General features: G+C 37.3%; 1 protein-coding gene across 1 annotated transcript in view; it reads left to right on the forward strand.

Moving 5' to 3' along the window:
* VPS13C (vacuolar protein sorting 13 homolog C (S. cerevisiae)) overlaps window positions 1-15,247 on the forward strand; it is a gene marked incomplete at its 5' end in the record, with an annotated part of 56,068 nt that overhangs the window by 20,610 nt on the left and 20,211 nt on the right. Inside the window, 16 exons of the mRNA XM_010140437.1 lie at window positions 5-306; window positions 651-740; window positions 1,157-1,312; window positions 2,364-2,628; window positions 3,447-3,607; window positions 4,149-4,270; window positions 4,502-4,796; window positions 6,201-6,590; window positions 7,621-7,725; window positions 8,454-8,618; window positions 9,012-9,140; window positions 10,734-10,867; window positions 11,256-11,382; window positions 12,801-13,036; window positions 13,360-13,510; window positions 14,544-14,684. Coding sequence (XP_010138739.1) covers window positions 5-306; window positions 651-740; window positions 1,157-1,312; window positions 2,364-2,628; window positions 3,447-3,607; window positions 4,149-4,270; window positions 4,502-4,796; window positions 6,201-6,590; window positions 7,621-7,725; window positions 8,454-8,618; window positions 9,012-9,140; window positions 10,734-10,867; window positions 11,256-11,382; window positions 12,801-13,036; window positions 13,360-13,510; window positions 14,544-14,684 — 2,969 coding nt within the window. The remainder of the gene's footprint in view (window positions 1-4; window positions 307-650; window positions 741-1,156; window positions 1,313-2,363; window positions 2,629-3,446; window positions 3,608-4,148; window positions 4,271-4,501; window positions 4,797-6,200; window positions 6,591-7,620; window positions 7,726-8,453; window positions 8,619-9,011; window positions 9,141-10,733; window positions 10,868-11,255; window positions 11,383-12,800; window positions 13,037-13,359; window positions 13,511-14,543; window positions 14,685-15,247) is intronic.

Raw genomic sequence — 15,247 nt, forward strand, 5'->3', positions numbered from 1 at the left:
ACAGAGGAGGATTCTAGGGGAGTACCTGAAGTTCCTGAGAATTTGTGGCAAGTGAAGCCTATAGATCAGTGCAATGCTTGGTTTCTTGGTGTTGATGTAGCCACAGAAGCAACAGAAACATTTACGGACCGTGAACATATTCTGAAACAAGAGAAATTTGATGTCGTAGTGAAATCAGTTCAGATCACCTTGGAATGTGGTCTGGGACATCGTACTGTCCCTTTATTGTTAGTAGAATCTGTGTTTTCAGGTGTCCTTAAAAACTGGTCCTCACTGATGGAGGTCACTGCTGATATGTCCCTGGAGGTATGTAGAATCAAACTGTTTAAAACTCTTCTGCGTGTTTCGTGATGTTCAAGTAGCTTTCTGGTATACTTTCTGTGTGCTAAATTAATAATACATTTAAATCGTAATGCTCTTACAAGTTCTTCAGCAGGCATGCAAGTAGGACTAAAGCATAATGTGATTTTTACAGTAACTTTACAATCAGTAGTAGATCGTAATGGCAATTTCTACTGTGGAATAATCTAGTGCTCTTTCTTTTATTTTTGCATATTGATTTTTTTGCTCTATGAACAACAAAGGTTGGCTTAGTTGAATATTCATATTTAACTGGTAAATGCTGCATTTAATTTTGATTCTTTCTTTAGATTCATTATTACAATGAAGCCTATGCAGTGTGGGAACCGCTTATTGAACGAGTTGAAGGAGGAAAAAAGCAATGGAGTTTAAAGCTGGAGGTGTGTCAACATACTTGAAACTATGTGGAATAATTTGAATAGAGAGCAGTTTCTTCAAAGTTTTATGTGACAGAACATTGACCTTTTACATGCTGTTGCTTTGAGGGAACTGTGCAATTTCACATTGAAAAAATCAGTATTAAGATATCTGAAGGTTTTTCTGAATAATGTTGATTGTCCAGTACATGGGCAAAATGTAGTGTGTAACCACACATACAGAGAGGAAAGAAAATAAGTTGCTTGCCTTCGGTGTTGGTGTAAAATTTCCATGTTTGTGTAAGATGTCTGAGATTTACAAAGTAAAGTAGGTTTTCCTTTGCTCGACAAAATTGTCAAGTGTAGGTCAAGTTTTTTCCTCTTTAACATAGGAGTAGTTAATCTATGAGGTCGATTTCCTAATACATTTTTTGTTTTAGATGAAGACTAACCCTGTCCAAGAGAGAAGTTTGATGCCAGGGGATGATTTCATTGTTCTTCCTGAGCCACAAACTGCAGTTAACATCTCTTCAAAGGATACCATGAATATAACAATATCCAAATGTTGTCTTGCCGTTTTCAGTAATTTAGCCAAGGTAATCCTAACAAGTCAGAACGTGCCAAATTATGTGGTTCTGTAGAGAGTTCTGATTTTTTTTTTTTAAAGAACTTTATGTGCTGCCAGTCACGAGCCAATGACTGTTCTGCACCCTTTACAAATGATATCTAGCAGGGCTGAGGAGTTTTACTCTGACTAGTCCTGCAGAATTAATAAAAATGTGGCGCTAGTTTCTGAAAGAAGCAATTTCTCCATTAGAACAACAAATGTGCTTATGCAGGACTTAAGGAACAGACTTAGAAGCTGAATGAAAATAAAACCATCCAATAAACACAACTATTACCTACAATCCTTTTTCTGAAATATTAAAAGATAAATTAACTTCCATTATTTCTCCTTAACACAATACTAAGAAAAGTGTGCGTTTTAGGATTGGCCTTCAAACTATAGAAGTAAGATGTCCAGTGTGTTAAAAATATTTTTTTCTCTATTTTTGTTGTGATCATAGGTGTGCTTATGAATGTCCGAGACTTTTTTCCCTGCTTTTGGGGGATGGGGGGGGGTGGGTGGGGCGGAATTTTGGTTACTAAATCAAGCTATTTTTACAGAATCTGACTTATGCCAATTTATTTTTTAATTCTAAATGAGCAACAGTTCTTGAAGTTAGTACTTGCGTATACTGTAAGCCTGTACTGGCAGTCAGTGACCATGGCTTTTGGGTAATAAATGTTTGTGAGCATAGGTTGTCCTTGAATATGAAGTACCTGGTGAATGTGCTTGGGACTTCTGTGTCCCAGATCTTATTTTTCTTTTGCAATCTAACAACTGTAAAAAAAAATTCCCTATGAGTAGCAAGAGTGCTTTCTGTAGCATCAATATTTACTGCAAATCACAGAATAATAATGACATTTTCTGGAAGTAACCTCTACTTCATTGAAATACTGCTATACGAAGCATAGGTATTGCCATGTATTTTTTTTTATTTTTTTCTTCAAAATAGTAGTTGCTGGAACTGTCTTTTAAAACCTTTGTATGTATGTTATTGTGGCTGGTTTTGTGTGACCTATTGTATATGTTGTTAATCACAGGCTTTTTCAGAAGGGACTGCATCCACGTTTGACTATTCCTTTAAAGAGACAGCGCCTTTCATAGTGAAAAATGCCCTAGGTGTTCCTCTCAAAGTGCTTCCTAGCTCAAATTTTCGGATAGTTGGTTCAGTTGAAAAAGAAAATATAAACTATGTACAAATTGGTCAGAACATGGAACTGGAATACTCTGTTTTTGAAGCACCCCAGCGAGGAAAGTTGTCTGCATTGCACCGACAGGAAAGCTCCGTCTTCTCATTAAATTTAGGTATTGTGCTGGGGAACGCTGTGTATTAGGACATGTTGAGAATGGGCGGACGGGCACGTTAGTATGGTTAAATTCAACGTGATCAAAACTCAGGTGAAGTACACTGTATTGCAACTACTTTCGAGTGCTGATGGTACTTAAACTAACTACTGGACTTCTTATAAAGGTGTAAAATTCCTTCTCTCCAGTTTTTCGGAGAGCGAAAAGTGCAATATTTTTTTTTCCCCTCTTTGGAAGAAATGGAAAACCTTCTAGTGGATAAATTGATAGACCATCTTCCGGTCTCCTGGGGCATAGACCTGCATGCTTCAACTCCTGTTAAACAGAATCTCCATTTCTCATATCACTATTACTATTCAGCTTTCTATAGTTGCCAGTTACTTGAGAGCAGTTACGATTTTTCTGTGTTTTTAGCTTTGCCAGAAAATACTTCCAGGAGAATAGGATATATTAACTAATAATACATAATCTTCTGGGTATTTTCTGTTCCTTCCTATCCTGTGTGAAGATACTTGGCCATGATAAAAAGATCATGTTCTGTGCTGCATTTTGCTGACTTGCCCAACAAATACCTTGATTTACTGTTTGCTGTATTTATTATGCTCTGTATAAATAATACTCTAAATTATGGTCTTCAAGAGTATTCTGACCTTAAAGCTTTCCTTCAATGGTGCTCAAAGATCATTTCAAGGTGCTTTTGCTAGAGACTGCTTTGATCTTGGTTGCTGCTGAGTTTAGAGAAGCTAAAGTATTGTTCAAATAGAAAATGTTTGATCTGTTTTGCCTAATTAAGACTTCTGTGTATTTTTATGGATTAGAACTTAAAGGATATAAAGAAGTGGTAAACATTCCCATAGCCAAACCAGGTCGTCGACTGTACAACATAAGAAACCTTCTTGTTGACCATTCAGACTCAATCATTGTGCAGATAGATGCTACAGAAGGAAATAAGGTTATTACTGTACGATCTCCTCTGCAGGTAAAAAACAAAACAAAAAAAAAACCCAACAACCCCCCCCCAAAGTCCCCCAACAATCAAAGAAACTAAAAGCCCGAGAGCAGTGCTTTTTTTCAGAGTGACTCTGCTTTTCCTCCTTAATGCATTTTTTTGAGATCTTACTTTTCCAAACAGTTACTTAAAGACAAATTTATAAGTATTTTACTTTGTTACATGAGTATGTCTTCCTGATAAATTAAAAATTCAGGGTTTACTTTTAAATTTTGGTGTTCTGATATCCTCAACGAGGATATTAGAGGTTGGTGTATATACTTTTTATGTGACTTGGCATTTTAAGCGTGTTTATAAATTCATGGAACTTGAAAGTAGCATGGTTTTCTCATGTGCTTGCATTTTGTTCTCATTCAGAAGTGCTTTTTTTACTAAGATGCATGGAAGTCCATTTTCCAGAGGAGTTTAATTAAATCTAGTAATGTTGTTTTTTCCTTGTTGGTATGCATACTTTTACCTTTAGAAATTTGTACCATAGAAATGTAATGAAAATTATGCTTTTTGCTTCTAGATCAAGAACCATTTTTCAATCCCATTTATGATCTATAAACTGGCTGGAGGCTCCAAGTGTCTGGAACCCATTGGCATATCCAAGCCAGAAGAGGAATTTCACGTTCCCTTACATTCCTACAGGTACCCCTTTTCTGTCCATAGGGCTAATCTTTGTGAGACTGATGCACAAATAGAGCATTAGTGCGGAAGCTTCAGTTTGCGCTTGAAACTCTGACTGGCCTAAAACCCCAACATGCTACTTCTATTATGTAATTACTGTGCTGGAAAAGCCCATCAGACTGTTTGTAATCACTTGAAAATGAATGTCAGTGCAAAGCTATGGTGTATCATGACCTGTCGTCTTCCTATTAGGTGTCATCTGTTTGTTCGACCAACGGGAGTGTTAGAGGGTCAGTTTGAAGAGTCCACGACTTACATTGCCTGGAGGGAAGAGCTACATAGGAGCAACAAAGTGAAGTGCTTGTTACAGTGCCCAGCCACTGAGATAAACTTCTTGCCTCTAATAATCAGCTCAACAGCTGTACCTGATGAACTAAATTTTATTTCCACTTGCGGAGAGAAGTGGGATCCTGCCTACATTATCCACCTTCACCCTACATTGACTGTGAGGAATCTTTTACCCTACTCCTTGAGATATTTACTTGAGGTAAGTTATTTTGTGGTTTTATTTGTAGATCCTTTACTTGATTTTAAGTAAGACTATATTTACTTAGAGGTGGATGTGAATGTGATGTTGAAGACTGAATGTTGTTTTCTGTATTTTCTCTTGTAAATGAGTTGGCTGACTAATTCTCAGAGTTCTGGGAATTAATTCAAACATCTGGGTGTACCTGGACAGATCTGCTTTGATCCTTAAATATGAATCCTGTACTGGATTGGTCTTTCTCTTCGATAGCCTTCTGAGATCCTGTTTGTGTTTTGCAAGATATCTTTTGTTTCACAGGGAGAGGCGTAAGAAAAAAGCATCTGAAATTTCTGGATCTTTTCTTCTGTGTAGAAAACAGAATGTTTCTCCGTTCTGACACAGATTCTTTACTGAGGACTGTTGTCAGGTGTCCCTTGCACAAATTGGAAGATTTCTTTGTAGGATGCTACACAGACTTTTTTCCTGTTTTTTCAGTATTTTAAATAGTATTTCTTCATGACACAGGTGAACTCAATCCTAAAGGTCTTTTCCAACCAGATGATTCTGTAATTCATAAAAGCTGAGTGATTTTAGCAAATAGAAAAGGTGTGAGGATTTAGAACTATCCATGCTAGTTTGTTTTGTTCTGTCCAACTTGCATAACTGGCTGTGGCATTCATTTAGCTCTGTCTTTCACTTCTGACAATCATCCTAATGGCACTATTTCCAGTTTTCTTTACCATCACTGTACTTCAGTACTCGGAATCACAGTACGTAGAACAGAGTGCCATTACCTTGACTGAGGAGCTAGAAACTAGTAATTGAAATCTATTTCTGAAGTCACTGTACGTCTAGATGGGTACATGCTTATTGTCTTCACGATGCTCGACTAATTAAGGCCGGCCACTGTTCAATACAGTAAAATGTACTGTTTCTCAGTAAAAATTAGGAAGGCTGCAGTTGTGGGTTGCTACTGCCTGAGGAAAAGCTGTGCTATCAAACAGTCTGGCACAGCTACTGGATTTCTGCCTTGGGTTGTTCTTAATGTGAAAAGTCCCGGCAGTACATCAGCAGCACAGTCCAGTTCAGTGTTGCACCTAGTGTTGTAATGAAGAACAACTCATTGTCAAATCCATTGGAAATCATGGAGGAGGAAGGAAGGGAACTGAAACAGGTGATACATTGGAAGTAGTTTGCCTTCCTGAAATCCAGAATGAAGCAGTCTTTACTGCCCTGCAGGAAAAGTGCAAGTGATTTCAAATTGTTCGTAGCATCAGGCTCAAATGGAAGTGGTTGGAGATGAAGACATGCGGTACTGAGATATCCGAAACGTGTATCCTGCAAGAGAAGAATAAAATGCTGGGTTTTGAACACTTACATTTTCTATATTAAAAACTGAATTTGCCCTTTCTAATTTTGCCATAGGGGACAGCAGAAGCCCGTGAATTGATGGAAGGGAGTGCTGCAGATGTTTTCCATTCAAGAATCAATGGAGAAATAATGGAGCTTGTGCTGATGAAATATCAAGGCAAAGACTGGAATGGGCATCTTAAGATTCATGCTGGGATGCCTGAATTTTTTTCTGTGTGTTTCACATCCCATTCTAAGACAGTAATGACAGTGGATATTTACATACACACGAGGCATGTTGGAAGCCGTATGGTCTTGTCTGTGTTCAGTCCTTACTGGATAATCAACAAGACTTCCCGTATTCTCCAGTATCGAGCTGAAGACACTCATGTGAAGCATCCAGCAGAGTACAGAGATATTGTTTTGTTCTCCTTCAAAAAGAAAAATATTTTTAGTAAAAATAAGGTACGCTTATTTTAGGTGGTGATTGTGGTGGTGGTGTTTTAAAATCCTGCTCTGAGGGGGAAAACACATACCCACGCATATGTTTTGTCTAAAAAATTATTTTCAAGTATTTAAATCTGTAGATTTTCATTTGGCTCTGCTTTCTTCTTGTTAATTACACTTTTTCGACTAAGTAGAAGGGAAGGCAGGTAGACAAAACATCTGTTGCACCTTTTTCTTCATGTCTTGGACTGCATCCCACTGGCTGACTTTCATCCTGGCCAGAAGCTGATGGTACAGAGTGGTCGGGTCCTGAAAACTTAGTGGTACCCTACCAGAGAACTGTTTCCTTGGGGAGAGCAATTTAATGTAGATATGTAACTTAGGAGCGTGGACTCTATAGTCAAAAGTAAGACTGTTCTGAATCTTTATTCAGTGGAAAATGCCTCCACAGGAAGGGGAATCACAGGCTTGTGTTTTACTTGACTAGGTACTTGGACATGTAAAACACACACCGTAAATGCTATGTCCTCTGTTTAACGTATTTCTTCTGTTTTGATTTTGGTTTAATATGATATTTGCATGGTCAGATGAAGAGTACTGTAGTTGAGGATTTTTTCTGAAGTGGCCCTTTTTTCCATTTAAATATCTATTTTCAACCAACAACAGTAGAAGAAATGGTTGAAGAAATGGTTTTGACATGGTATTCTTTTGATTATTTTCTCCTGCCTCTTCCAATTTGTGAAGCACCATGAAATTGCAGCTCTTTTTCCATCTGTGTATGTGCTGTCATAAATATTAGAATCAATGAGGACTCCCCTGTTTTGCTGCCTTTCACTGTTAATCTTTCCCAGAGCTCAGGCACAGACTGATAAATCGGAATATGAATGGTGATAGTACATGCTTAAGCTTATCTTAAGTGCTTTTAACACCTTCTGTAACCTGTCACCTGTATTCAGCTACATGTGATACAATAGCACTCTATAATGCATGAACTGTAAAGTGAAAATGAACTTACTGAAGTACTTTCCATGTTGTTTTTTGTGTGTAGATCCAGTTATGTATTTCAACTAGCACTTGGTCCGGCAGCTTTTCCCTTGATACTGTAGGAAGCTATGGATGTGTCAGGTGTTCAGCTAGTAATATGGACTATCTGGTAAGGTAGCTTTCTGTGTTTCGTGGAGCTCTCTTGACGTTCTTTTGGCTTGACTTCTTTATTTCCTGAAGGCCTTTGTTTCACTACTTAGACTGCTTTTAAATCATGGAAACATCTAATAACTAGGGTAATTTTTCTGCACCTGCTGACAAGTAGTTTCACCAACAGAAGTTTCAGTGTAATTCATAAACGTGTGGTTTATGAAACAAACGTGTAGTACTAGGCTCTTGGAAAATACAATGGTGAACTCGCATAGCGGAGTTAAGAGTTCACATTCAAAATTTGTAATTGTTTGCAAGGGTTTAGCTCTTCAAGTAGCAGCCTTGTCTAAGACTACATTTGCACATCTAAGTGAATAAAGAATACACTTTATGCAGATGTGTGGGGACCTGTGTTTCCATATACTCTTTAGTTGTTATCTGATGATATGATCATTTTGGCTTGTCTGGATTTACTGCAGAGGGATTCCTGTTGGATTTTTCCCCACAAATGCTACTGCTACAAAATGCTACAGCTAAAATTGTCTCTATTGTTGTGTTAATTGTGTTCCATAGTTTGCTGATCTTACTGCTTGCTGTTAAGTTCTTTTATGACAGGTGTTCGGAACAGGAGTGTTGGGTGCTAGCCTTTGCTGTCGTTACAGGAATGTTGGCTCTTTTTTTTTTCCATCCTGACTTTTCTCTTAACCTTGTTGTTGATTGTTTGCTCAAATTGTCCTTGTTCAACAGGTTGGAGTTAGCATCAAAATGAGCAGTTTTAACCTTACAAGGATAGTTACCTTCACTCCGTTCTACACAATAGCAAACAAATCCTCTCTGGAATTAGAAGTTGGAGAAATTGGTCCTAATGGCTCTTTTCCAACTAATAAATGGAATTATATCTCGACTTCAGAGGTAATGTTTCAGGTTTTTTTCCTTTGGATGTTATTGTAGACAAAAAACTGGTCTCTAGCTGTCACTTAAGCGGAAAGCAGTTCTCTTACAGATGCTCTGTCGCTTTTGATAGTACAATGTGGATACTTCACATCTCAGGGCAGCTTCAACAGCACAGGTTGCATATATTGGTGAATCAATCAAGTCCTTCAGTTTAGGTAATTTCTAAATGTAGATGTCCGTCAGTAGATAGTAGAGTAAGAACTAAGGCATTTGAAATAGTTTTAGTCACACAAGGCTGACTGCTGCCTTACTATATCATTATTCATATACATATTTTACACATTTACATATTTTAATATTATACATTATTCATATACATATATGAAGTGATGCATACTTCTTGTTTTACAGTGTCTTCCATTTTGGCCTGAAAACTCATCTGGAGAACTTTGTGTAAGAGTAGTTGGCTATGAAAACCCATCCAAACCGTTCCTGTTTAAATCCCAGGATAATGGTACTCTGCTGAGGCTGGAAGAATTGGTGAGACTGACTTTGTGTGGTCTGTTCTTAATACTCCATTTTAGCCTTAAGGTATTGAACTTAGGAAAGCTTGACTCCCCAAGATCATCAAGATTGAAACCTTGTGCCTTAAGTTGTTTGGTGCGTTGCACTTCAGTTTTATTGCACAAAAAAAATTGTGAATCAACTTTGCAGTGTTGTTAATATCTTCACAGCTGTGTCAAGTGGCCAAGTTGGTTCAGTTTTGTCAAGCTTATAGGAAGCTGAATACTCTATAGCTATTAAATTAAAAATAGTTTACTACACCTCTAACATATGTTGTTTTGCAGAGGGTATTTCTTAGGACCCTTCGGTTACCCTATATATAAAGTATATACCCAATATATAAAATATTGTTACCCTAAAATAAAATGTATTTTTTGTTTTTGTGATAAGCTAATACGTGATGGAGATACACAGTGCATGGCTATCAATCATAGCATGCTAATTATTTTGGAACTCACCCTTGCCTAGCATTAGGGGATATGTATATAAATGTAGCGTGTTCAGACAAGTCTTTGGAGATAATGCTTATCATAATTAGCTGAAATACAAGTGACTGTAAGGATAGTCTAGTTCTCCAAGTTTCCCAAAGAAGTTTGAAAAAAATGTTTTTGGAACAAGATGTCCTCAATGATCTGGTGTTCTGCTGATGCACTTAGAGTAGTAGGCCTTTTCTTTGCTGTTTGAAGATAGTAGACGGCTCAGCTTTGCAAGAGAATCCTCTCTATGCCCGTATGGAGTGAGGTTTTGCTACTACTGTGTAGAGTGCTGAATGTAATTTTTCACATCCCTCTGATGTGAGCTGGAGAATCTGTAAGATCATCTTTTTCAAAGGTAGATTTGTCCTCTCCCACCTATCCTCCAGACCTTACAGCACAGCAAAAACTTCCGTTTGTCTTGCTAGACAAGCATTCAAGAAAGCTATCATCTGAAGAGACTATCCAAAAGGGGAAAGCATGAGGTACCTCCTGTGTATAAGCAAATGAGAAAAATGGTGCTGTGCATAACTTAGAAATATATCTTGCAAGCGTGTCGGAAGAAAGCAAGATCTTGAAAACCATTAGAAGAAAAACTTAGGGTAATTTGTTTAGAGGTTTAACCAGCAGAACTTTTTTGCTCTGTTTTCAGTTTGCTACTATGTTATTACTGTATTTATCATATCTTTTAAACTTTAGTACTTTTGCTCAGAGTAGCCTTTCAGATTTTTAAGGAGTATACAGGAAATTGCAGTTTTTAAATACAACTTTTGAGTTTTGTAACAGAAAGTGAAGGGAACTCTTGCCTACACTTCTTAATCAAGTTAGCCAAATAAAGTAATGCTTAAAAACGTTGCAATTTGAATATGATTTTTAAGTAAGTTATATCAACAGATAGTTTCAGGATGCTACTAATGTCTGTCTTAAGCTAGTGACCAATGTGTTTGAACTTACCGTTACTAGATAATGTAGAGTACATTTCCTTTTTTCATTTGTAAGAGACTGTTGAAAGACTGATCTAAAAATAATTATTTAGTCTGCTCTAACTTGATTTTATGCTTAGAACAAGTATTGAACTTTCTAACTTTCTATCCAGAATGGGGGCCTGATGGTAGATGTGAATGTTTCTGAGCATTCCACTCTCATAAGCTTCTCAGATTACCACGAGGGAGCTGCTCCAGCTCTTATTGTTAACCATACTTCATGGGACTCTCTCAGATACAAACAGAGGTATGTGAAAGAAACAATTCACCGTTGTGTGTTTAAGGAGGGGGTGGGTATCCTTTGTGAAGAAAGTAGTTCTCTTTTACCACTGTGATACCTCAAAAAATAGAAAAAAGCCTTTTCTTTACCGAGTTCACTTAATGAAGTATTTTGTCTACTTTTAAGCAGACTTCATAGTTTAAGTAAGTGGAGAGAATAAAGTGAGACTATAGATCTTCACCAAGAGCGTGGCTACAACTGGACTTGTTTGAAGTGGATAGTCTAGGCCCTTCATGCCTCACCCCAGGAGACCGGAGGGGTGGAGTGCATAGCACCGTGGTCTGCTTGCACCACTAAAGTCAGTGGTCTTAACCAGTGAACCTTGTCATTTTATTCCTTTTCTTTTAACCTGCAGTGGGTTACAAGAGGAAATGGAGTTGAAACCAAAGCAAGTATGCTTGTTTGCATGGACAGATCCAACTAAAACAAGAAAATTGACTTGGGGCTACTCCCAAAATTTTGGTGAACTTGACCTACTTAAGGTAAATTTCAGAAGGGGAGAAGTAAATGCTGAACCAATCTTGGACTATAACAAAATAAAAATTATCTGGGAGAAAGCTTTTTCAGTATCTTAGCACCTGTCTTGTCCTAGAAGAGACTTTTGAGCATGCTCTTTAGGAGCAAGGTTGTAGATGTTTAGATTAATATAACTGGAGAATTGGACACAAACTCCAACTTCTGTTTTCTCCACGTTTATCCTTCTTCTTTCATATCCAAGAGAAATTATATGAGCTGTGGAGGTATCTAACAGTACAGAGGATTAATAATTCACCAATTCTCTAGCAGTGCAGTGTTCTGCCAAAGTATTTCCCAAAAGGTGGAGAATACCCCTGACAGTTGTGACTCTCACTTTCTATGGGAAATGCTTGCATGGAGCAGAAAATTCCGAGTTGCTCACTAAGAGCTATTTTTGGTGTTTGTAACTCGTGTAATATTAAAATAGGAAAATGTGTGAAGTGGGGGCAAAATAACAATGATCAAAAAATGAGTGGGCAAAGAGGGAAACTACAACTAGATACAGAGATAAATCTAGGGTAAGACTGGGCAAGTGTTTTGTTAAAGAATGGGGAAGCAAGCAATGAGAGTAAGATTGTTCTGGCTTAATTGGAATGTAGGCTCACAGTCCTACGTGTCTGTCTCTAGCAGCCTTCTTGCAACTTATACTGCACTCTGAACTCTTCAGAAGAGTCCTGTTTTTCCTCTCGTAATGAGGCACAGAATTAAGATAAAAATGAAAATATTAGTAGCTAAAAGACAACAAAGCCATTTTGTGTTTCCGTTATACTGGGATTTAGTTTTTCACAGCTGAACTCTGGCAGTTAACCAAATAGTATGCTTGACTGTATAAACACTTTCTGGGTCCAAATTTTTTACACTTAAAAATGTTTTTAGTTTGACCTGGATTTCTTTAGTATATAATTATGGTTACATTCATTATTATTTTGGGGTTTTGAGAAAAGGACTTCAACTATCTCAGTTGTGCCTTTTGATTAACAAGGAAGGAGTATCTATATTGAAGAGCAGGGATCTTAATCATTGTCTGGTTTTACTGTTTTATGGTCTATGATCTAATGCCTTCTTTTCCCATCGCCTACGGTTCTAAGCCTCTTCTTTTGCTGTGAAGGCCGTTGTTTCCTAATAATGTCTGATATTATTCTCAGTCACAAATATTGCTGGAATGCCTGCTTTTCCAACGGAAAAAGGAAAAATCTCAATGCCCGACTTCTTTCCAGAGTTGGAATACAAGATGCTGCCAAATCAGTATGTTGCAGTAAACTGAACAAACAAGAAGAATACTGAGTTCTGCTTTGTATGTGTGCCAGTAAACTTGCTTGCTTGTAAACTTAAAGCAAAATCATGGATTTACTCCTGTAATATACTTATTTTTTCCGCAATACAGGATGAATGTGGACAATTCCCTTACAATGTAAATACTCAAATACACTGGGTGTCTTTCCTGGATGGACGCCAGCGAGTGCTACTTTTCACAGATGATGTTGCATTAGTCTCTAAAGCACGACAAGCAGAGGAGCTGGAGCAACCTGATCAAGAAATAAACTTGTCAATCCATAGTCTTGGACTTTCTCTTGTTAACAATGAAAATAGAAAAGAAATCTCTTATATTGGAATTACTAGGTACTGCACATGAAAGCTTTAATATTCCTTTAAATAACCAAAATTTGACAGCACATTATAATTTTAGCAATACAGTTGAAGGGGACATCTTTCAAATGAAGCTAATATAAGTGAAACCTTTTAAAGTAAAACTAAGTTCTGCCTTTATTCCTATTGTGCAATTTGAATAAATAGGGTTTAACTGCCTCCTTTCCTAGCTTCTATTAAAAAAAAAGAATAGGTTTTTTTGAGCCTGAGAAGTTAGGATAATATCTTTTTACATAGTTTGCATGTCTAAGAAAGGTTTGAGTACTTGTAAACTGTTGACCTTATTTGTCTTGCAGTTCTGGTGTTGTTTGGGAACTGAAACGGAGGCAAAAGTGGAAACCATTTAATCAAAAGCAAATAAACCTATTGGAACAAGCCTATCAAAAGTATCTTAGTAAGCGTGCTTTCCAAGATCCAGGATGGCATAAACTAGACAGCAATACTGAGGTATGCTTTGAGGTTTCAGTGTTCAAATGATGGCAGAACATGTGCAACAGTTCAAATAGACTGCTGTTTTGCAAAGTAAGGTTAGATGCTCTGCTAGGAGAAGCAAACAAAAAGCAAACTTTTTTCTGGATTAGTTTTACATTTTATACAGCAGAATGTTTTCATGTTGAGGTGTTTTCCAGACTTCTGTTCTGAAATAAGGCTCTCAAAAGCAGTTTGATTTCGTGTGGTAGAAAAGATCGTTTGGTATCTGCACGTTAGTTATTAACCTCTGTTCTCCCTCATGTAACTTAAATTCTGTGCAGGACTGGTGCTTTTAGCTTCTTAGTAAGCTGCAGTTCCCATGGTTTGATATGGTAAAGGAGCCTATAGCATTCAAAACTCTTGAAATTAATTCACTTACCTGAGCTTTATCAAACATTCATTATACCTCCCTGCATTCCACATGTAAATTTTAATGTGTTGAAATGGCTAAGTGAAGTACAGGCATTTTGTAGTACTTGGTTTTTTTTGTGAGGCTTGTTTTCTCTATCACCTTTAGTTTGAGAAACAAATATGTATGAAAAACAAAGCTGTATGAATACCTTGGTTTTGTACATTGCAACAGTGCATTTAAAATATATATCAAAAACCTGTGTCTGAAAGTCTTGGACTTGGAATAAAGGAGAGCTTTTTCCTTTTGCATCTCCTAAGTTAAATGCTTCAGGAGCAGGGTGAGAGCAATTGGCTGCCTGTAAATATCTTTAATTATGCCAATGTAATGTATAACTGATGAAGAAATAGTTCCTATGACACAGAGATTCCCACTTGGGGCAACTAAAGTTGCAGTGTAATGTGCTTATCAGAGTTACTGGGACTTACTGGTGGTTTTCATTCCTTTGCATGCAGAGAAATGTATTGAGTAATTCAGTACCCTTCAGATCCTGAAATAAGGAAAAATGAAAGTTTCGTTTGCTAGTCTAGTTACTGGTAACATGTTTTAATTGTTTTGTTAATTAAATGTATGTTAGCTGTGATTCCTTATTATTTCCAGGTGAATTTCAGTAAGGTTCCAATGGAAATGCGTCTCCCAGTCAGATGCAACATCCGACGCAACTTCCTGTCAGGAATTCAGGTTGAGTTCAAACAGTCGCCTCACCAAAGAAGCTTAAGGGCTCAATTGTATTGGCTACAGGTAACATCTTTCATCACGTTCTGTAATTTAAATAGTCACTTTAAGGCTTTCACTTTATTCATTTGTATGAAGAAGTAGCTCCAAATCTTACATACATAGTGCTGTGCTCACTATATCGGAGTAGCAGAAGTGCTGTGAATGGTCCGTTGGTGGAAAAGTTCTGCAGAACTCCTGTCCCAGGAGTTTGCAAGTAGTTTGGAAAAAAAGCCACAAAATTGTGGGTTAATGTAAGGCAGGGTGCGGTGTTGGAAAATTTAAAGAGAGGGGTGTTGTTTTAAAGCAAACAGATAACACCCTCAACTTTTTCAAAATATGTTTGCCATAGTTGGTATACAATCATGTAACATATTCTGGAGAGTGTATCTCGAGGTTCAGAGATCTTTAGTACAAAGCTACCTGTCTAATGGGAAGTAGATAGTAGACATAGACTCAAAAATAGTATACAATAATATATCTACATATAAGCTTAACAGTGAATTAATGTGCATTAACGTGCACCTGATTAGCATGCTGCAGTCAGTACCAATAGTTCTGCTGAATTAAACAGCAGAGCGCTTGAGCAG

This window comes from Buceros rhinoceros, unplaced genomic scaffold (assembly GCF_000710305.1).
Source record: "Buceros rhinoceros silvestris isolate BGI_N320 unplaced genomic scaffold, ASM71030v1 scaffold28117, whole genome shotgun sequence".
In the NCBI taxonomy this organism is placed as follows: domain Eukaryota; kingdom Metazoa; phylum Chordata; class Aves; order Bucerotiformes; family Bucerotidae; genus Buceros; species Buceros rhinoceros.